This window comes from Thrips palmi, unplaced genomic scaffold (assembly GCF_012932325.1).
Source record: "Thrips palmi isolate BJ-2018 unplaced genomic scaffold, TpBJ-2018v1 HiC_scaffold_2, whole genome shotgun sequence".
Lineage (NCBI taxonomy): Eukaryota > Metazoa > Arthropoda > Insecta > Thysanoptera > Thripidae > Thrips > Thrips palmi.
In genome coordinates this window covers 282996-305000 of record NW_023144629.1, presented here as the reverse complement: position 1 = coordinate 305000, position 22005 = coordinate 282996, and the positions used below count along the sequence as shown (strand labels likewise).

Genomic DNA, 22005 nt, shown 5'->3' with positions numbered 1-22005 from the left:
GTACTTAGTACTTACTCTGCTAAGTTGCTAATTTCCCCCGGGAAGTCTGAATGTTTGCCTGCCTGCTGGCTGCCTGCCGGCGTGCGGCGTGTGCCCCAATCTAATCCATTAAAAGTTTGCCATCCGCCGGTCGCGGTTCGCGCGGTGTCTCGCGGCGCGTCGCGGCCCAGGACGCCGTCGAGGCCGCGGTGCGCCGAGTGCACGGTGTCCTGGTCCTGGCGGCCCGGCCGGCCGGTGAGAAATAAGGCCAGCAGCGGCAGGGAAGAAAGGAAAAAATGGCGCGGGCGGCGTGATGAAGTGCGTGGATTTGGCGGGGAGTCTTCCCAGTGTGGCAGCTGGAGGGCCCCAGGGCCCCCAGGGGGGGCCACGGCGCCCCGCGGCGGACCGGGCGCGTCTTGTCTTGTCAGGGTTGACCGAACCCCGGTGGGATTTTTATTTATTTGTCTTCTTCTGTCTTTGGCAGGGCGGTGAGGAGGCGAGCCGCACCGAGGACCCGTTTTGGGGCCAGGCCGAGGGCCAGGCCGAGGCCCAGGCCAGCACCGAGAGGGGCGTGCTGCCGGACAGCGAGGAGGCTGTCAGCGAGTCCGAGGACACGGACGAGGACGACGAGGATGACGAGGAGGACGGCCTGGAGGACGACGACGAGGAGGAGGCCCTGCAAGAGAACGGCGGGGTGGTCGCGCCCGTGGTGGCCAGAACGACCACCACGGTGGCTTCCACGACGTCCACGGCCACAAGCACCGAGGCAACGACCACCCCGACCTCCACCACCACGACCGCAGCGGCGACCACCACCACATCCTCGACGTCCACGACGGCCGCCACCACCACCTCCACCACGAGCACCACCACGCCGCGGCAGGAGACGACCACGAAGACGACGGTCTCGACCACGACGGCCGGCCCCGTGACGAGCACCGCGAAGACACTCTGGAAAACACACGGAAAGGTGAGGCCATGCCCGGGAACGGAAACGAAGTCGTGGCCGCCGCGCCCCGAGCGCGAATCCAAGTCCAAGTCGAAGCCCACCGCGCCGCGCCTCCCCGCGCGTCCACTTTGACCGCCATTTGTCCGACCGCACGGCCTGCCGGCCTGGCGGCGTCGGCTCCGGGTCAGCGTGTTCAGCCTGACCCACTTCGCCGCCACCAGTAGCATCGAGAGGGAGGGGAGGGGAGGGCGTCACCTGTTTCACCGCAGTGTGTCTGCTGGGACAGGGCGAAGGGGTGAGTCCGCCCGCCGCGCCGCCCCGCCCCACACCGCGACCTGGGGTGCAAACGTTCCCTCGTGAAATTATAATAGCGCTAATGCTGCATCCCGCCCGTCCCTGGTGGTGGTTTTTATTCGCTGACTCTGCAGCAGGCGACCGTGGCGTGGCGGGGTGGGGCGTGGCGGGGCGGCCTGTTTGCCCTGCCCGCCTTGAGATGGGGGTGCACAGTGGGCCAGAAGCCGGTGGAGGCGGCCAAAACCCCGGACGCGTTTTGAGCTCCAGAGTCGCTAAATGGGACTCGAACCGAACGTGTGACCCCACCAATGGATTGCTCTCCGAACGAGGAATCCATCGGTGGGGTCACACGCTCGCTTCGAGTCCTGTTTAGCGACTCTGGAGCTCAAAACGCGTCTAGAGTTTTGGCCGCCTCCACCGGCTTCTGGCCCACTGTGGGGTGCGCCCTGCGCCGCCCCTGCCGCCTCAGCCGCGCGCGTCGCCTCCAAGCAGGCCAGCAGGCTGCACCACACGTGGCGCTTGCCCACCGTTAGCCGCCCTCGTCATGTCGCCTTTATTTCTTCACTCCGTCCGTGAAGTATTTCTCTCTCTGGCGCGGGCCGAGTGTTGTACGTACGCCGCTTGGTGCGTGAGTCGGAGACTCGGAGACGGCGGTCGAACCCTCGTCGCCAGTTTACTTGTTCGCCGTCCTCGTTAACTCTGGGCGGAGCGCCGAGCGCAGAGCATGCTCGGCCTTGATTCGCCTCCAGCCAGCCGCGAGCCTCGGTGGGGCGGGGCGCGGCGGTCTGGTCGAGGTGCTCAAATTGGAAGAATGAACATCGGCCGGAAATTCCCCTCCCCCCTCCCCTCCCCTCCGTCGCCAGCGATTCGTCATTAATTGCGTCAGCGACTCGGCCGTGCCCAGCCCCCCTCGCCTCCGCGGCCGTGTCGCCGTGTGCCCGTGTTCCCCATGGTTCGCCGGAATACCAAATCGCCGTCGCGTCTTTTGTATGCCCGTTATTTCCGCGCGAGTCCCTCCGGCCTTTCAGCCCTCATTTGTTTTTGTTGTTTGCGCCCCGCCCCCGCCCGCGCGGCCCGGGGCGCTGATTTTTGTTTTTGTTGTAATTATCGCGTGTAACGGAGGCCGCGCGTGGGTGTGCGTTTCATGTCCGGTGTCCCACTCCCTCACCCTCTGCCACGCCGTCGTGCCCGCGTCGTGTGTGACATACTTGTCAGCCTGCTTATCGCGTTACCCTGTGGGTACACTGTAGGTCTGGTCGTCGTTGGCCGCCCGGGAAGCACATCGCCCACGGCGACGCCCCCTCCCCCTCCCCCTCCCCTTGCCGTCCAGGGGTAGTCGCCTCCTAGTGGCCCCGTTTCTAAGCCCCTCCTCCCCCCCCATTCCTAGAACGTTACGCACACATCATCAGATACCCTTGTTTGCTCATGTTTAATGCATCCTGGTGGCAAGGAAATGAGGCAGCATTGGGGCACTAATGCTAAAGTGGCGACACGGAGCCGGTGGTGGCCGCGGCACGGCGCCGCGCCGCGGTGCACACCGTCGAGGCCCTGGCCGTGGACCAGTAGCCGCCGAGAGAGCCGCCGCGGCCGTAGGGGTGGCCGTCAAACCAGAACCCCGCCGCGGCCGCCGCGGCGGAGGGGAGCGGACGGAGGGAGGGAGGGAGGCTGCGCCAAGGCTGTTCCGTTCCCGGCGAAGAAAGTCGTCCCACGCCTACGCCGCCGCCTCCGCCGCCTCCGCCGCCTCTGCCGCCTCCGCCGCCGCAGGGGAGCAGTGGTCACTTTGCCGGCCGTTCGCTGGCTGCCTGGTGGCTGCCTGGTGGCTGCCTGGCCCGGGGGCGGGAAAGGGGGCGGGCAGGGAAGTCACCGCCCGCAGGTAAAGTGTGAAGGGGCTGTAAAAACAGGGAATACGAGCGGGGGGGGGGGGCGTAGGGAACCGGTCTTGAACAAACAGCGGGTGGCCGGGGCGGCGGGCGCGGCAGAGGGCCGGCGGCGGAGTTAGCCCACTTCTTTCAGGTACGGGGCGGGGCGGGTCGGACAATGAAAAGCAAATATATGGATGCGCGTGCGCTGGGCGGCTGGCCGCGCACAGTGGGCCAGAAGACCGGCGCAGCGGCCAAAACTCCAGACGCGTTTTGAGCTTCAGAGTCGCTAAATAGCACTCGAAACGTTCGTGTGACCCCATCAATGGATTGCTCTCCGAACGAGGAATCCATTGATGGGGCCACACGTTCGCTTTGAGTCCTGTTCAGCTACTCTTCAGCTCAAAACGCGTCTTGAGTTTTGGCCACTGCGCCGGTCTTCTGGCCCACTGTGCCGCGCTGGGTGGGCTCACCGGGGCGGTGTGCGTTTCGTTTCCCTAACGGACCTGCTCGTTGCTTTAGCAGTGTCAACAAGTGGGGCTCCGGGGATGTGGGTAGACATGGTGTGATCATTTCAAGTTGAACGATGTTTTTTTTTTCCGGCGGGTTGCGCGGCCCTGCTGCCGCGGACCGACGCTTCGGACTGCTTGTCCGAGATGCTAATTGATTCCCCTCTGCTTCCAGAAGGTGGTGGTGGTGCCGCCGCCGACGGCGTCCCGGCCGATGGCCGCCGCCCCCGCCCCCGGCATGCGCAGCGACGAGCCGCGCGGCCGCTACCAGCCGCCGCCGTTCCGCTTCACCAAGGACGTGTACACCGTGACGGTGCCGGAGAACTCCCCGGGCCGCACGCTGCTCACGCCCGCCGAGCGCGTGGGCATCCCCCTGGCCGCGCCCACGCCGCCCACGTCCGCCAGTGTGGCCACGCCCGAGGTGCGCTTCCGCATCGTGTCCGGCGACCGGGACCGCTTCTTCAAGGCGGAGGAGCGCGTCGTCGGCGACTTCTGCTTCCTGCAGCTGCGGACGCGCGCCGGCAACACGGACGTGCTGAACCGCGAGCGGCGCGACAAGTACACGCTCGTGGTGCGCGCCAACGGCCACTACGTCGGCAACGTGTCCGAGGAGGACGCCGGGCGCGCGCTCGAGGCCAACACGACGGTGCAGGTGCGCGTGCTGGACGTCAACGACCTCACGCCGCTCTTCTACCCCACCGAGTACGACGTGAAGGTCGCCGAGGACACGCCGCCCAACCACAGCGTGGCCAAGGTGGCCGCCGAGGACGCCGACCTGGGCCCCAACGGCGAGGTGAGCCTAGACACTTTTCGCGTTGAATGCTCTTTTGGTAAGGGCCGCCACTGTAACCGCCTGCTCCTCCGCCAGGTGTACTACTCCCTCAAGGACTGGGCCGCCGAGCAGTGGTCCGTGCACCCGTCCACGGGGGTGGTGTCTCTGACCCGGCCGCTGCTGCTGAGCGAGCAGACGACGCACGAGCTGACGGTGGTGGCGCGCGACCGCGGCGTGCACGCGCACGCGGCCAGCCAGGCCAGCCAGGCGCGCGTGCGCGTGCGCGTGGAGCGCGTCAACCTGCACGCGCCCGAGATCCACGTGCGCCCGCTGCCGGAGATCATCGAGCACGCGCACGGGGACATCTACGCCATCGTCAGGGTCACCGACCGGTGAGTGCCTTCGGCCTTTCGGCGAGCGTGCGGAGTGCACAGTGGGCCAGAAGACCGGTGGAGGCGGCCAAAACTCTAGACGCGTTTCGAGTTCCAGAGTCGCTGAATGGGACTCGAACCGAGCCTACGACCCCACCAATGGGTTGCTCTCCGTACGAGGAATCCATTGTTGGGGTCACACGTTTAGTTGGAGGCCTGTTTAGCCACTCTGGAGCTCAAAACGAGTGTATAGTTTTGGCCGCCTCCACCGGTCTTCTGGCCCACTGTGGAGTGTGGAGTCTGCTGGCCCTCTCTGACCTTCCCGTTCCTCCCCCAGGGACCGCGGCCTCCACGGCCAGATCCGCGACCTGGAGATCGTGGAGGGCGACCCCGACGGCCACTTCCGGGTGGTAGCGACCGGCAACCCGGGCGAGTACAACATCGCCGTGCTGCACCTGCTGGACCGCGAGGCCGCGCCGTCCGGGTACAACCTGACGCTGCGCGCCTCGGACCGCGGCACGCCCATGCACAGCACGTACCGCACCGTGGCCGTGCGCCTGGCCGACCTCAACGACAACCCGCCCGTCTTCGACCGCCAGGTCTACGACGTGGAGGTGTCGGAGATCGCGCCCGTCAACACGCCCATCACCAGGATCAAGGTCACGGACGCCGACTCGGGCAAGAACGCGCAGGTAAGGGGTCTCCTTGACCACGGCCGGGGTGCCTGGCGCAGGCTGGCGCTCAGTGGGCCAGAAGACCGGTGGAGTTGGCCAAAACTCAAGACGCGTTTTGAGCTCCAGAGTCGCTAAATGGGAGTCGAACCGAACGTGTGACCCCACCAATGGATTGCTCTCCGAACGAGGAATCCATTGGTGGGGTCACACGTTCGGTTCGAGTCCCATTAAGCGACGCTGGAGCTCAAAACGCGTCTAGAGTTCTGGCCGCCTCCACCGGTCTTCCGGCCCACTGTGTGGCGCGCTGGAGGCGCGAGGGCCCAGCGGACAGGCCGATGCCAGCGGCGCCACCTCGCGGCCCTGTCGGCCCCGCGCTGCAACAGTAATGAGAAAGTTGGCCGCCAGAGAGTTTGTCTCGGTCTCGAGGCAGAGCCGGCAGAGCGAAGGCGAGGCGCGCCTTACTTAATTAATAGTGCACCGAAGCCTCGAAGCCTCTGTGACACGTTAACAAGTTTTGTAATAGACCCACTGGGTGGGCGCTGGCGGGGCTGCCGCAGCACGCGGAGGGCTGCGGTGGGCGGGGCGGCCGGGTCGTCACGGTGGCCGCCGAGTCCGCCCGTCGAGCTCGCAACAACGTCCGCCGCGCCGCGCCACGCCCTATAACTAGGGGAGAGTTTGGTCGGTAATCCACTTTGCCAGTCTCTGGCCGCGGCGACGTGTGTCCGTCCCCCGCGTCCCCCGGGCCGACGACACCGCCGGCACCGCCCCGGACTGCCTCTAGTACTTCTCCCTTCTCCTTCTTCTTCTTCTTCTTCGTCTTCCACTCCTTCTTCCTCTAAATTTATCTTACCTCTTCTTACTCGTTCTTACTTCTTACGGAACGAGCGTTCGGAATCGGGCGCCGGGGAGAGAGGACGACGACATCGCGTCGCGGAAGTCCCCGCTTTGTCCCCGCATGCGAGGCAAGGCGCGCGGCACGCCAGAGGAAGTCAAGCCAGCCAGGTCCCCGGGGGTGGCGGTGGCGTGGCGCTCAGGGCGCACAGTGGGCCAGAAGACCGGTGGAGGCGGTCAAAGCTCCAAACGCGTTTTGAGCTCCAGAGTCGCTAAACAGGACTCGAACTGAACGTGTGACCCCACCAATGGATTCCTCGTTCGGAGAGCGATCCATTGGTGGGGTCACTCGTCCGGTTCGAGTCCCACTTAGCGACTCTGGGGCTCAAAACGCGTCTGAAACTTTGTCCGCCTCCACCGGTCTTCTGGCCCTCTGTGGGGCGTGCACCTGAGCGCGGCGGCGGGCAGGGCGGGCTGCCCCGGGCTGCCCGGATGGGATTAGGTCGAGGGGGTTGATGGGGTTGATGCTCGCGGCCCGCGCTGTGATTCCCCTTTCCCGTGTATGCCGGCGGGGCCCGCGCAGCACAGCGCATAGGGGCCTTTGGGCCTTTTCCCTTATTTTTGTGTTCTTTGTTTATTATACCTTTTACTTATTTTCCCGCTGCTTTTCCCCCCCGCCCTTTTTATTTTGGTCGTGGATCTCTTTATTTTCCGGGGGGAAAAAGATTATAGCAGCAGCAATTTGCCGGCCGTGTTTAGGAGTGACGTAGTGGCCCGGCGGGAGCACGCGCGCGCGTGTGTGCGTGTGTGTGTGTGCGTGGGAGGGAGAGAGTGGTTACCGGGCCCTCTCGCGTCGAGAGCCGCAATGCGCGCGGCGTACTCCGTGGCACTCCACGGCGCTCTGTATGGCAGCCCACTTCGCGTTTCTCACTTAAATCGCAGTCTCCAACGTATACTGGTGCGCACGTACGTTTACCAGCCATTCGCACTCTGGAAAAAATAATGCTAACGAAGTCACCTCGGCGATGACAATAATAAACCATCCCTTGCTCTGCAGCTGGAGCCTGACAGCTTAACGGAACGGTTGAACAGGTTGAGCGTTTCCAGGAAGTAATCTTGATGGATCGTTGTTTCGAAACATTTTTTTTGCTGCTGGCTATTTTTGCCCCCCTTTTACATGTATCTCCAGTTCCTGGAATCGAACAACGGTTCGGCTGAGCGGTCGCGGTGAGCGGTTCGTGTCTATCTGTGCCCCGCTGTCCTGTCGGTGGCCCCGCGCCGCCCCCGCGCTGTCAACTCCCTAAGCCCCTGCCCCGCCCCCTCCCCCTCCCCCGCCCCGCAGTCGGGGGTAATCGGGGCCCTTTCAGAGCCAGCCGAGCAAGCAGCGAAGCAGCGCTGGGCGCATCTGTGTGTCCCTTGCGGCCTGCCCGGCCTGCCTGTCTAGGCGGCCCGGGCTGACGCGCTTGACTGCCCCCCCCCCCCCCCCCGGCCGAACGCAACGTGATCCTGGTCAGCCCGTCCGGATCCCTTTCCCAGTGTATGCGTAATGAGGGTCCGGGAGAGGCACCCGGTTCATGGCCTGCACGGCCTCCACGGCCTTCACGGCGAGGAAGGCCGACGGACGCCGAAGGTCCGATGAGGAAATGTCGGACTGTGTCGGACGGACTCCGGCAAGGGCAAACCCCGGGGGACCGGTGGAACCGCGCCGCACAGTGGATTTGCCAGAAGACCGGTGGAGGCGGTTGGAATCCCGTGTACACGCTTTGAGCTCCAGTGTCGCTAAATGGGACTTGAACCGAACGTGTGACCCCACCAACGGGTTGCTCTCCGAAAGAGGAATCCATTGGTGGGGTCACACGTTCGGTTCGAGTCCCATTTAGCGACTCTGGAGTTGAAAACGCGCCGTGTACTAGCGGGATTCCGATCTTCCCGACCGGACCGAAGGGGTGCGAGAGAGACAGAGCGACGCAGCGCGGTTCGGAATCAGCCCGCCAAGAGGCAAAGCCGCGGCAAGCCATTCCGTGTTGTGACAACTGTAACTGTGTCGCGCGGTGCGCGCCGCGGGCCGAGTAAATCACCCTGCAGTCGCATTCCGAAGCGGCGTCGCTCCGTCTCTCTCGCACTCGTGGGCCGGCCCGTAGGGGTGCGAAAGAGAGAGAGAGAGAGAGAGAGAGAGAGAGAGAGAGAGAGAGAGAGAGAGAGAGAGAGAGAGAGAGAGAGAGAGAGAAAGCGCGCCGTTCGGAATCGGGCCGCCGCCGGCCGGCTCTTGAATTGGTCCAGATTTATGTCGGGAAGGCGGTTAGGGTTGGCGTTTGTGCTTGCGTCGCGGAACTCGCTTTGCAGCCCGCGCGGCGCGGCGCACTCAAGGAGCTCCAGCCAGGAGGGGAGGAACTTGGGCAATTGCCCTCTTTGGTGGAGGGCTAGCAGCGGTAGCGGTGTTCTGGTCGCCAAGCCGCGGTTTGCGCGCCGTGGCCGGCCGGGCCTTCCCTATGCAGGCTGGCTCCGAACGTCGGCCCGTCTCTCTCGCACCTGCCCGGGCCCGACGGGGCCCGACGGGGCGCGCTGCGAGTGCGAGAGAGACGGAGAGCTCCGTTCGGCATCGGCCTGCGCCTCTTCTCCTCCTCGGTTCAAAGGTTCCAGGGCGTCGCCGGAACTTGGCAATTTCCCGCCAAAACCGCGGCGCGCCAAAGCCAAGGTGTGCCAGGGCCTCGACGGCCTGGGCGGCCGACCGCACGGCCGCGCGGTACAGGCGGCGCCAAGACAAATCGGCTGCGGAAAAAAAAACGTCACACTGAAAAAACTGGCTCAATGTATTTTACTGAACGCGTTCAGTAAGGCTCATTTCAATAGAATGTACTGCTCGCGCAGTGACTGCTACGGAACGACGTCTGCGGACGTCTGGTAGATTTTACTGAGCGGCTCAGTAAGCACCGTTCAGTAAATGCTATTGCAGTCCAGTGGACGCTACAAAGCGCTGTTCCGTCGCGCTCCCCACCACTTGCCTCCTCACCCCCGATGGGGCCCTGGCTCCACCCGCACGCTTCCCCCACCCCTGCTTCTCTGGAGACGCACTGGCCGGGGCCGCTCAGACGCAGATGTGCACGTGTACCGTCTCTGGAGGCGGGGTCCTCAACGCGCAGGCATGGCCGAGTGGTACGGCGGTTGCGCTGTGATCGGGCGGCCCGGGTTCAACTCCGGGTCGCTGCCATCACAGAGAGGCAAGTCATACGACTAAAGTGAGAGGCAGAGGGGTACGGCGGAGACGGTGCAATGAGCGGGGGGTGGGGGTTGCGATAGACGAGGGGATGGGGGCAAAATACTTTTGCTGGGCAACACAATCTACTGAACAGGCCAGTACATCGTACTACACCGGAGCAGTGCGATCTAATGAACGCGCCAGTAGCGTCCACTGAACGGGTCGATGCGATTTACTGAACGGACCAGTAGGATGCACTGAGCGGCCTGTTCAGTAGAATCTATTGGCAGGTCTTCACGTCGAAAATTCACTGAGCCGTTCAGTAAAATTTATTATCATAACAGTAAATTCTATTGAAAATTTTTTTCAGTGCAGGAATCTGCGCCAATGGAAAACTTGGAGCGCGCGGCCGTTGGAGCTGGCGGTGTTGGTAGTAATTGGCGGTGTGGTGGCGCTTGCTGCCGCGAGGTTGCCTGCCTGCTCGTGATTTGGCGGTCGCAATCAATTTTGAAGGGAAAAAGCAGCGCTCGGTCCAGCAGGTGGCCCTCAGCCTCGCCTTCAGCGGCCCAGCGCCCGTACGGTGGGCCAGAAGACTGGTGGAGGCGGCCGAAACTCCTGACGCGTTTTGAGCTCCAGAGTCGCTAAATGGGCCTCGAACCGAACGTGTGACCCCACCATTGGGTTGCTCTCCGATCGAGGAATCCATTGGTGGGGTAACGCTCGCTTCGAGTCCTGCTTAGCGACTCTGGAGCTCAAAACGCGTCTAGAGTTTTGGCCGCCTCCACCGGTCTTCTGGCCCACTGTGGCCCGTCGGGCAGGCCGACCTGGGCTCCAGGCCAGCCTCGGGGCAGCCCCGGGGCAGCTCCCTCCGTCGGGGTGCCTTTGGTGACGGGGCCATTCGTTTCGCTGGCAGTATGAGAAAGTGCGCGGTCAGGCCGCCAGCAGCGCGCGGAGGGCGGCGAACCAAGCGAGGGCAATTGCGGCGGGTTTTGCTTGCTTCGTTTCGGACTGTACTCGCCGGGGATTGCAGGTACACCAGCGTCAGGCTCGCGTTATGCACAACACTGTGCGGGCATTTATCTCGGAAAAGCAAGTTACTCTCGCGCCGTCTAACTCTCGTCATTCACGGGGAAAATACCCCAAGTTGCCAACTTAACTCAAGTTCCCGCCAACTTGGTGCGGGTCTGTCTTTCGCGGCCGCTAGACACCCCGGGGGCTCTGGCCCGGCCCGGCGTGGCCGGCTGCCTGGCTGGCCGGCTGGCCGGCTGGCGGGGCCCATGCAGCCAGAGGTTGCGCATTGGCTACGAAATTGAGATCACTTGTTGCTTAGGGTAATCAACATGCTTAAATATTGCCCCACTGAGTCGCCACGCTTATTTTTCGCTTTTCTCGTTTTTTTTCCCCTTCGGTTTCAGCAGACGCGACTGTGTTTGCGTGCGCCAGCCTTTGATATTTGGCTTTTCTTTTTTGTTCCGTTAGTGTTGCGAGGCTCGGCGCGCGCGCAGCGTTTGATGAGTGAATTATGCTATGTGCGGAACGCAGCACACAAGCGCGCGCGCACACACACACACACACACACACCTACACACAAACACACAATCACACACACACACAAACACACACACACCCATCCGCATTCCGCTCGGCCCGTAAACAAGCGAGAGGGCGGTCTTCTGCGCGCACCCTGCCCCACAATGGTTACTATCACTGCTAATCTCGACTCAGATGTTAATCATATTCCTTTCGCGGGGGAGAGAGATTCGAGGGTTTTCTCCGCCTCTGCCGTGCGGAGATAGAAAGAGGGAGCGGAAGCGAAAAAAACAAACAACGTGTGAAAAAAAAGAAAAGAATAACAAAAGTTGCAGGCACTACTTTGTAACAAGGATTTCTTCGTGGCCGAAATTGGTTCGCCAAGTGCTCGAGTTGTTTTTGAGCCCGGAGAGCGGTCAGCGCGCTGTTATTGCGTCATCGCACCGTCAGCCCGTCGGCCCGACCGCGCGGCCGCGTGTTCGACTCCCCGCGGCGCCGTGCCGCCGTGCCGCGCAACGGTTGGCAACGCGTAATGGGAATACTTTGCGAGCCGGGCAAGCCAGGAACAGGCAGCACAGCCGGGCAAGGCGGCCAAAACGCGCGCCCAAGTTGGCTTCCCCGCCGAGCGATTCCGGAGGTCGTTCCGTCGCGCCGTCTCTCTCGCACCGCCGCGGCGCGCGCCTCGCCCCGCCGCGCGTGCGACAGAGACCGCCCGTGTCTCCCTGAGCCAATTAGACTGCCGCGGCGGGTCGCGCCGGATACGAATGAAAATCATTTTGAGGAGTAAAGGAAAAGTTTCATCGTATTATTTCGCTTTCCGATAAGCTTGAGCGGCGAGAGGTGCGCGCCCGCTCCTCCCCCCTTCCCTCTTTTGTCTCTCTCTTTTGTGTACCGCGCCTTTTTATCCTCTTTCTCCGCCTCTCTCTCTCTCTCTCTCTCTCTCTCTCTCTCTCTCTCTCTCTCTCTCTCTCTCTCTCTATCTCTCTTTTTGTGTTATTTCTCTCGCAATCCGCGACCGATTCATTCGACGCGGCGGAAGTAAAGTGCCTCGGGGTGGAAAAGTAGTAATAAGTGGGGGGGGGACTCGGTTAGCCCATTCACGAGTTAAAGTTGGAGCGCTCGGCGGCCCCACCTTGCCCCGCGGAGCCTCGCGGACTAAATGGCCGTGCTGAGTGTTGGGCGGCCGGCGGCGCACAGTGGGCCAGAAGACCGGCGCAGTGGCCAAAACCCTAGACGCGTTTTGAGCTCCAGAGTCGCTAAACAGGACTCGAAGCGAACGTGTGACCCCACCAATGGATTCCTCGTTCGGAGAGCAATCCATTGATGGGGTCACACGAACGTTTCGAGTGCTATTTAGCGACTCTGGAGCTCAAAACGCGTCTGGAGTTTTGGCCGCTGCGCCGGTCTACTGGCCCACTGTGAGGCGCGGCCTGCACAGTCCTTCCAGATTCATAATTCGCGCCCCACCGGTCCCAAAGGGGACGCGGCGGCGAGAGCCGGGCTGCATTGTCTAGTCCCTTCGCCGTCGCCAGGGCGGCCGGCGCGCCCAGGAAGCCCCTTCGTCGCTTCGAATCAATTTCGCCAATTCCGCCAATTCTGGCGTCGTCGTCGTAGTTGGGAGGCTCGCATCGACCGGGCCGCCCGGCTGTCTCTCTGTATTCATTGTCGATTAGCGTGCGTGTGTGTTCCTGGATTATTCATATAAAATGCAAATGCCGACGTTAGTGCCACGCCCCGCCACGCCCTGCCACGCCACGCCACGCCACGCCACGCCCTTCGACGGCTGCTGAGCGGGGCTAGATTTGCATGAGGGCGCCGGTTGCTCCCTTTTGTAGGCAGAGCACAAATACAGCGCGGTGTATCGCGCGGTGCGATGAGAACCGTCTTTGTTTTCGATAAAAAAGGAACAAAAAAAGGGGGATGTAAAAGGGAGAAAGGCTTACCCTCCCTCCCTCCGCCGCTCCGCCCTCGGGACCAAATATTTAACCCTCTATCTGGCGGTTCATGCCGCCAACGTCGGGCCGTCGGCTCAAATCAATGTCGGCTAATCTGGTTTGCCAATATAATTTGATTGAGGTCCTCGCCGGGGGTCGAACCGCCGAACCCGAGCGCAGCGGCCCAGCGGGGGAGTCGCCGTCGACGACGGACGCCGCGACCGACTGAGCCACGTCCTACGGCGTTTTCGATGTATGCTTTTAGAATAATTGTTTTAAAGTTTCAGAAGTGTGTACATATTTTGCGTAGACGCTCCTACACCTAGAAACGTGTTATTTTTGTCCTTTCTCGTCGATGCTCCAGGAGCGTGGCGTCTCTCCAGTGTGCCACCGGTATTTTATTGGTCGGTATTTTACGGTATTATAGGGTTTTAAACCCGGTATTAAACCGGGATTTCTGAATTTTTTGGTGTTTTACGGTTTTATACCAGTATGGTCCAGTATCTTATTCGGTTCAAAACCGATTTAAAATACCAAAATATATAATACCGGTAGCTTATCATCCCCGACAACGCCATGTATGTCGGCGAGGTCGCCCCTTTTCCGGTGTGTGCTCCGCGCCTCCGCGCTCTGCCGCTCTGCGTGTGAGCTTGTTGCGTTCCCGTTTGGGCTCGCCTAACTTGTAGCCACCCCGCCGCCTGCGCCGCCTGCCGGGCTTGATCCTTGCTCCTTCCGCTGGCGCTCCCCTCCCCCCTCCCCCCCCTCTCCCGGAACAGTGCCGCCGAGTCTGAAACTTAGATGAGGTGAAAGGGATTGGTACCTGTTCCACGCGACGGCTAATGCGTCATGTTTGACGAGCCCCCCGCTCCGCGCTCCCCCTCCCCTCCAGCCCCGCTTCAGCACCCCTCTGCCCCTCCCCCTCCTCCGCGCTCGCCCCGAGGGGACGTGGTGTGTGCGTGCGTGCGTGCGTGCGCACCTGGCCAGGCCGCCGCCACGTCTTTGCGCGCCGCGCCACACCACTTGGCAGCGAAGCGGCAAGCGTTTGAAATTACAGCACGGACGACCTGTGTAAACGGGCTGGGCCAAGAAGGGGGGGGAGGGGAGGGGGATTACTCACGGCACTTGGTATTCCCGGCCGCGCACGCAGCGAGCGCGGCCGACGCTTGTAAGCTGCCCTGCTTTTAAACCCGCCCTGCCCGCCCCCCTCCAACATGTCCCACGAGACTGACAAGCCACCAGGGGCGCGCCCGGAATTGAATCCGGGGGGTTGGAGGGGAGGGGGGGGCGAGGTGGGGTTGGTAATTGAAGCCAGGGGGTTGGTTGCGGAAGAGGTGTTAGAATGAAGGGCAGGCCGGCCCGAGGTGCTCCCTCAGAATAGGTCGCGGTCTCGGAGCAACAATCTTCACCCCCCGGTGTGCTAAGTGGGTGCAGGCACGACGACGGCCTCGAGCGAGAGAGAGAGAGAGAGAGAGAGAGAGAGAGAGAGAGAGAGAGAGAGAGGAGAGAGAGAGAGAGAGAGAGAGAGAGAGAGAGGCCGCCGGCAGCACATCTCTGCACCTCTCTCGCCCCGGTGGTTGCGCGCGCTCTAGTTTGGGGCGGTGGCACGGTGGCACCGGCAGCACTGTCTGCGTGCGTCGCCCGGCTGCACCTGCCGCCTGCCTAGCCGGCGCGGCGCTGTGGCTGCGGCGCCCTCTGGCGGCGAAGCGTCGCACAGTGGGCCAGAAGACTGGTGGAGCGGCCAAAATTCTAGACGCGTTTTGAGCTCCAGAGTCGCTAAACAGGCCTCGAACCGCACGTGTGACCCCACCAATGGATTGCTCTCCGAACGAGGAATCCATTGGTGGGGCCACACGGTCGGTTTGTGTCCCATTTAGCGACTCTGGAGCTCAAAAGGCGTCTGGAATTTTGGCCGCTCGACCGGTCTTCTGGCCCACTGTGCGTCGCCGCGGAAGACGCCGACGCGTACACTGCCCTACCGCCACCGCCGCGCCCTTCAAACAAACAAACGGCGACCCAGCGCGCCAACACCACGACGTCGACGTTGGCGGGAAGGGAGGGGGCGCTCCGAGTTTGGTGGTCGCTGCAGCAGAGTGGTTCCCCTCAGTGCTGCGTCGCTCTGTCTCTCTCCCACCACCGCCGCGGCGCACGCGTGCGAGAGAGACAGAGCGACGGCAGCGCCGTTCGGAAGCAGCCTGCAGTGTGGCGGGCGGCGGGCGCATCGGAGCCCGTGAGCCGCCCCCACCCCCACCCCCGTCACCCTGTGATGCGCCGCGCCGCCACGGCCTACTTGATGGCCTAATGGACCTCCCCGCCACACCACTGTACCGCCGCCGTGCCACCACCAGCAAGGGGGTCATTAGGATAATGGAGTGCGACGTACGCGCGAAACGAGTGTCACACGCCGTCACGCGCGTCGCGCCGTGCCCGTGTGAGCTGCCAGTTCCAGTGTGTGCGCCACACTGTGTGTGCGCCGTTTGACGCCGACGTTGACGGTCTGGTGCACTGCTGGTGACCGCACTGACCGCCCGCACTGTTTGTTGCAGGTGCACTTGGAGATCGTGGGCGGCAACGAGGACGGAGCCTTCTGGCTCAACCCAGACTCGGGCATGCTGTACACGGCCAAGGCCCTGGACGCCGAGACCAAGAAGTCGTACGCGCTCACCGTGTCCGCGCTGGACCAGGGCAACGCCGGCGCGCGCAAGCAGAGCTCCGCCAGGATCGAGGTACGCCTTCCTACCCTCTTCGAAACTGTTTCTGACCTGTTTCCTCGTCGGGACACCTAACTTGAACGTGGTTCGCGCCACTGTTGCAGGTGACTGTCCTGGACACGAACGACAACGACCCGGTGTTCGACACGCCCGAGCAGACCGTGTTCGTGAACGAGAACGAGCCCCCGGGGCTGCAGGTGGCGCGCGTCATGGCCAGGGACAAGGACTCGGGCGAGAACGCCTACATCTCGTACCTCATCGCCAACCTGGCACCCGTGCCTTTCGAGGTGGACCACTTCACGGGCTGGGTCCGCACCACGCAGGTGGGTCAAACATGGGCATCATCTCGGCAGTGGCCGCACTTTCGGAACTCTCTCCGCGGACGAGATACAGTGGACCCGCCATTGGGTGCCTCCGTTTAGCATGCTCTGACCGTTGCCCGGCGTTGCCCCGCAGGTGCTCAACTACGAGGTGATGCGGCGCGAGTACGTGCTCAGGATCCGCGCGTCGGACTGGGGGCAGCCCTACCGCCGCCAGACGGAGACGACGCTGCGCGTGCACATCCGCGACGTCAACGACAACCGGCCGCAGTTCGAGCGCGTGGACTGCGTGGGCCACGTGCCCCGCCACCTGGCCATCGGCGCCGACCTGCTCACGCTGTCCGCCATCGACTTCGACGAGGGCAGCGTCATCTCGTACCGCATCGAGGGCGGCTCGGAGGACGGCTGCTTCTCGCTGGACGCCGCCACGGGCCTGCTGCAGGTAATGGGGGTTTGTTTAGCGGTGTAGGCAGCGCGGCGCGCGGGCGTGCTCGGCGGGCTGGCCTATCCGCCGCTTGGCGGGCTAATGGCCGCGCGCTAATGCCGCTACACTCTGACAGGCAATTCCCCGACGCAATCGACTGACCGCTTGTCCCGCTTGCCCCCGCAGGTGACGTGCGACTTGGCGGACGTGCGCGCGGCGAGGCGTGAGCTGAACGTGACGGCCAGCGACGGCACGCACTTCTCGGACGTGCTGCGGCTGCAGGTGAACCTGGTGAACGCCAAGCGCGACGCGACGGGGCCGGCCGTGGGCCCGCCCAAGGGCTTCTTCGACTGCCGCGAGACGGGCGTGGCGCGCCGCCTCACGGAGGTGCTGGCCGCCGCCGAGAGGAACAACGCGCCGCACGCCGGCGACCAGGACGACTTCCCGCTCGTGCCGCCGCGCTACGGCTCCAACGTGCACGCCCCCGAGTTCGTGGACCTGCCGCTCGAGGTGCGCGTCAACGAGTCCCTGCCGCTGGGCAGCGTGGTGGTGCGCGTGCGCGCGCGCGACCGCGACCTCGGCTACAACGGCAAGCTGGTGTACGGCGTGGCGTCCGGGGACACGGACTCGCTCTTCAAGATGGACCTGGACAGCGGGGAGCTGCGGCTCGTCGGCTACCTGGACCGCGAGAAGGAGGGCGAGTACCTGCTCAACGTGTCCGCCTACGACATGGGCACCCCGAGCAAGTCCACGCACCGCGTGCTGCCCATCACCGTCCTGGACGTGAACGACAACGCGCCGCGCTTCGAGAAGGCCCTGGCCAGCTTCCGCGTCACGGAGGACGCGCAGAACGGCACCGTCATCTTCCGCCTCAACGCCACCGACCCCGACGCGGGCGACAACGGCCGCGTGGTGTACTCCATGGAGACGGAGACGCCCGACCTGGCGGTGGACGCCCGCGGCGTGCTCAGCGTCACGGCGCCGCTCGACCGCGAGCGCCAGGACGTCTACGAGGTGCTCGTCGTGGCCAGGGACTTCGGCGACCCGCCGCAGAGCGCCACCGCGCAAGTAAGTCGCAGGCTCCGATTTCGTTGTTGTCGATATTTCGCGGAGAGTGTTTCGGTCGAACAGCTTCCCACATTCATTGTACAAAATTTGACCACATTCCACATTTTGGTGGCAAAAACGCCTGTAAGTAGGCAACAAGTGTGGCAAAAGCGCCAGAAATCTTGCACATTCTTGCACATTCACACAATCATTGTACACAAAATTTTACAGCGGGTCACCCCTCGGTTTCGGTCTTTGAGCGTGGCGGTGTCCTTGCCGCAGGTGCGCGTGACGGTGGACGACATCAACGACAACCCGCCGCGCTTCGCGCTGCCCGAGCTGTCCGTGCGCGTGCTGGAGGACGTGCCGGCGGGCAGCGTGATCGCCGTGGTGCAGGCCACGGACCCGGACCTGGCGCTGGGCGGCGAGGTGCGCTACAGCCTCAAGCACCCCGACGAGGACGACACACTGGACGCGCTGCAGGGCGCGTTCTTCCGCATCGACGCGCTGACGGGCACGGTGCGCACGCTGCGCGAGCTGGACTACGAGGAGCGCCAGGTGCACGTGCTGACGGTGCGCGCCTCGGACCGCGGCTCGCCGCCGCTCTGGAGCGAGGCCACGCTCACCGTGCACCTCATCGACGTCAACGAGAACGCGCACGCGCCCCTGTTCGCCGACCTGGTGGAGACGGCCGCCGTCAAGGAGGACGCGCCGCCCGGCACCGTGGTGACGGCCGTCAAGGCCTCGGACGCCGACGCGCCCGGCGACGACTCCAGGGTCACGTACTCCATCCGCGGCGGCGACGGCCAGGGCTACTTCAGCGTGGACGAGAAAGGTGAGTCGACCTTTTTTCTTTCGCAATATTTTGCTAAGCGGAGCGTCGCCGTCGGCGGCGAGAATGCCAGAGTAGAATCCAGGGTAATTATCCAGGACGACGAACCGCAATCAGCCCCCCGGCCTCGGCGCCTCGGCGATGAATGGTGACGATTGGCGGTCGCCTCGCCAAAAGATATTCCGACAAAACGGAGAATAAAAACTTTGGCCGTCCCCTCGGCGACCGACTGCCTGGCTGCCTGCCTGGCTGCCTGCCTGCCTGCCTGCCTGCCTGCCTGCCTGCCTGCCTGCCTGCCTGCCTGGCTGCCTGCCTGCCTGGCTGGCTGCCTGCCTGGCTGCCTGCCTGCCTGGCTGCCTGCCTGGCTGCCTGCCTGCCTGCCTGCCTGCCTGCCTGCCTGCCTGCCTGCCTGCCTGCCTGCCTGCCTGGCTGGCTGCCTGCCTGGTGCCTGCCTGCCTGGCTGCCTGCCTGCCTGGCTCCTGCCTGCCTGCCTGCCTGCCTGCCTGCCTGCTGCCTGCCTGCCTGGCTGCCTGCTGCCTGGCTGCCTGCCTGCCTGCCTGCCTGCCTGGCTGCCTGCCTGCTGGCTGCCTGCCTGCCTGCCTGCCTGGCTGCCTGCCTGCCTGCCTGGCTGCCTGCCTGCCTGCCTGCCTGCCTGGCTGCCTGCCTGGCTGCCTGCCTGCCTGCCTGCCTGCCTGCCTGCCTGACTGGCTGCCTGCCTGCCTGCCTGCCTGCCTGCCTGCCTGCCTGACTGCCTGACTGGCTGGCTGCCTGCCTGCCTGCCTGCCTGCCTGCCTGCCTGGCTGGCTGGTACCTGACAGGGAAACTCGCCCCCTTTGAATCGTCTTTAAAATCTAGCGGTTGAGGTTGAGCTCGCCGAGCAGAGAGATCTTGTCGCCGAAGACTCCGCGCGACGAGGTTCCAGCCTTCCAGGGCCAAGTTGAGTAGACTCCGGGGATGAGGTTAGTTAGGCGGGGCTCGAGGGGGTCGACAACTTTGATCCCGTCGAGCCGCTGGATTCACGGCCCTGCAGCCAGAGTCGCTCTGTCTCTCTCGCACGCTGACGGGACGCCCCATGAGTGCGAGAGAGACAGAGCGACGAAACGGCCGCGTCAGTCAGCTTGCGCGGCCCTGGCCTTGGCTGGAGGCAATGCGTGCGAGCCAAGAATGCCGGATCTCGCGGATGCGAAAACGAAATGCAAAACAACAACACCGCGTCCAGACAACGACAACGCATCGGTTGCAACGGCCTGCCCTCGACACGGCGCCGCCCTTGTTGTTGTTTTTGTTGTTGTTGTTGTTGTTGACATCGTCTTTGTTGTTGCTTTCTTTGTTTCCCTGCGGCGCGCCCGGCTCAATTTATTTCCGGAAACACATGTATGCAGTGAATTGAGATTCATCCGAATAATAGAAAGTCCGGAGCGCTCTTGATTTATTTCCGAGTCCGTTCGGTCGCCGGCTCCGGGACGCTCTGCGGCACGCGTGGCGGCGGTCTCTCTCGCACTCACGGCGCGTGCCGCGAGGCTCGTGAGGGTGCGAGAGAGACAGAGCGACTGCTCGCTCCAAGTCGGACTGCAGGAGCAGGCGGCAGCGGCGACCCCCGTTTCCGTGACCGCAGCAATTGTGTCACGACGCTGCCGATGTCACAGATGGGAGCCGAACGCCGCCTCGCCCCGCCTCGCCCCGCCCCGCCTCGCCCCGCCCCACCCCGCCTCGCCCCGCCCCGCCCTGCCCCGCCCCGCCTCGCCCCGCCCCGCCCCGCCTCGCCCCGCCCCGCCTCGCCCCTCCCCGCGTCACGCGGCCGATCCGCCCCACCCCGGAACCGGGACCAGGGTGTTGGAATAAGGAAAACATGCGGCCGCTTATGCCGTTCGCGCGCCCCGTAGGCGGGCCCGGCACCGCGCGCGCTCGCTGATGAAGGCAAACAAATTGTTATTCCCGGAGCCGGCGCACATTGCCGGAATGATGATGTGGAGTTTGCCGAGCGCGCGGGCGGCGTTGGCGCAGTGTAGGTACGAGTGCGGGGTCGCTTCTTCACTGGTCGCTACGGTACCCGCCAGGCGGTACCGCGCTGGTCGATTGCGCTCGGTTTGTCTTCGGGCCGCGGCTCGCGGCTGCTTCTTCTATCTAGCAATCTTCCGGCCGCACAGTGTGCCAGAAGACCGGTGGAGGCGGCCAAAACTCAAGACGCGTTTTGAGCTCCAGAGTCGCCAAATGGGACTCGAACCGAACGTGTGACCCCACCAATGGATTCCTCGTTCGAAGAGCAATCCATTGGTGGGGTCACACGTTCGGTTCGACTCCCATTTGGCGACTCTGGAGCTCAAAACGCGTCTTGAGTTTTGGCCGCCTCCACCGGTCTTCTGGCCCACTGAGGGCCGTCAGGCACCATCGGGCACCATCGGGCAGGGCTTATATCCCGGCGGGCCGCGCCGGGGCCGATCGGGTTGCCGAAGAGGCGGGGTGGCGGGGTTCGGTTCGACTGTTCGAGCGGCTCCGGTTTCCACCCGCTTGCCTTCTTACTTAATTCACCGTCGTCCTGCGCGCTGTTCGCTTCGAATGAGCAAGGGCTTGGCTGGCAGGGGTCGCGTTGGCTGCCTGGCTGGCTGGCCGGCCGGCCCGCACCGCCGCCACAGCTCGTGATTTTTTTAAAACTTCCGCCGGTTGTGCCCTTCCTTTCCCCCCCTCCCTCCCTACAGTGTTGCCATGTCGGCTAGAACAAAAGCTGCGCCCGAAAAGCGGAGGGGACGGCGAGGGGCGAAGGGCCCCAGAAGGGCGGGCAGGCGGGCCGACGCCGACGGCCCGGTGGCACGGTGACTCTAAACTTAAAATTCCGGCAGGAACCTTGGAGGGTGGGGGAGGGGAGTCAGTCCGACGGGGCCGGCGTCGGAATGGTGCGAGAGACTGCCGATCGCCCCCCCCCCCCCTGGCGTGTCCCCCGGCCGTGGGTTCGTGACCATCTCGATAGCCGGGCCGCGCGCCGCGCGCGGCGTGCGTGCGCTAGGGCCTAGGGCCGCGGCCAGCGCTGGGCAAGGGCTCGCTCGGACAGGGCCCAGGGCCTTGCCCAGGCCCGACCCAGTCGTACAGTGTAGAGTCGTAGACCGCCGAGGGTTTCGGCCGTAAAGAAGACACAGCTGTCCCCGTGTGGCACGGTGTGGGCAGTGGCGGGGCGGGGCGGGGTGTCGGGCACTGACAGTGTGTGCAACTGCCCCCCGCCCCGCAGCGTGCGTCTACCTGCCTATTACGACGGCCGGGCCGGGCCGAGCCCTCTGCGCCTGCAAGCCTGCAAGTACACTGGCGGCAATAATTACAGGTAAAGGACCTCTTGGCACGGAACGCGGCAGCGCGGCGTGCAGCACCACTGGAAACTGGAAAGCCACCTTACCTTATGGTAATGGCCTTTCCGCGGCGTTTCTTTCGAAGGGAAGCCCAAACTGTGTGGCCCGCAATTTGTTTAAAGAAGCATTTAGAACGAGAGTTGCTTGAGATTCGCGGTGGACTGGGAAGGACCTCGGTGCTGGAAAGTTGGTGTTGCGCGGCGCAGCGCTGGCCGTGCTTCGAAACACCTGCGGACCAAGTGCTTTACATACCGGCGGTGCGATGAAAGGGGAAAGAGAGGCGGTGCCGGTTAGTCGAACGACGTCGAACGCGCGGCAGCCGGCTTTCATTACCGACATCAACCGACTTTTATAAAAAAGAAACCACCTTGATCAATAATTAAATTAAATTAAAGACAGCTAGATGTCACCATTAAAGGACATTCAGCATGCACAGACAGA

At 63.7% G+C, this 22005-nt stretch overlaps 1 protein-coding gene across 1 annotated transcript in view; it reads left to right on the top strand.

Annotated features, from left to right (window-relative positions):
* Positions 1 to 22005, top strand: part of LOC117647304 (fat-like cadherin-related tumor suppressor homolog) — an 89243-nt gene that overhangs the window by 4377 nt on the left and 62861 nt on the right. The window contains exons 2-10 of the mRNA XM_034389011.1: positions 464 to 949; positions 3766 to 4383; positions 4459 to 4754; positions 5071 to 5425; positions 15442 to 15621; positions 15711 to 15929; positions 16063 to 16368; positions 16537 to 17418; positions 17680 to 18232. Coding sequence (XP_034244902.1) covers positions 464 to 949; positions 3766 to 4383; positions 4459 to 4754; positions 5071 to 5425; positions 15442 to 15621; positions 15711 to 15929; positions 16063 to 16368; positions 16537 to 17418; positions 17680 to 18232 — 3895 coding nt within the window. The remainder of the gene's footprint in view (positions 1 to 463; positions 950 to 3765; positions 4384 to 4458; positions 4755 to 5070; positions 5426 to 15441; positions 15622 to 15710; positions 15930 to 16062; positions 16369 to 16536; positions 17419 to 17679; positions 18233 to 22005) is intronic.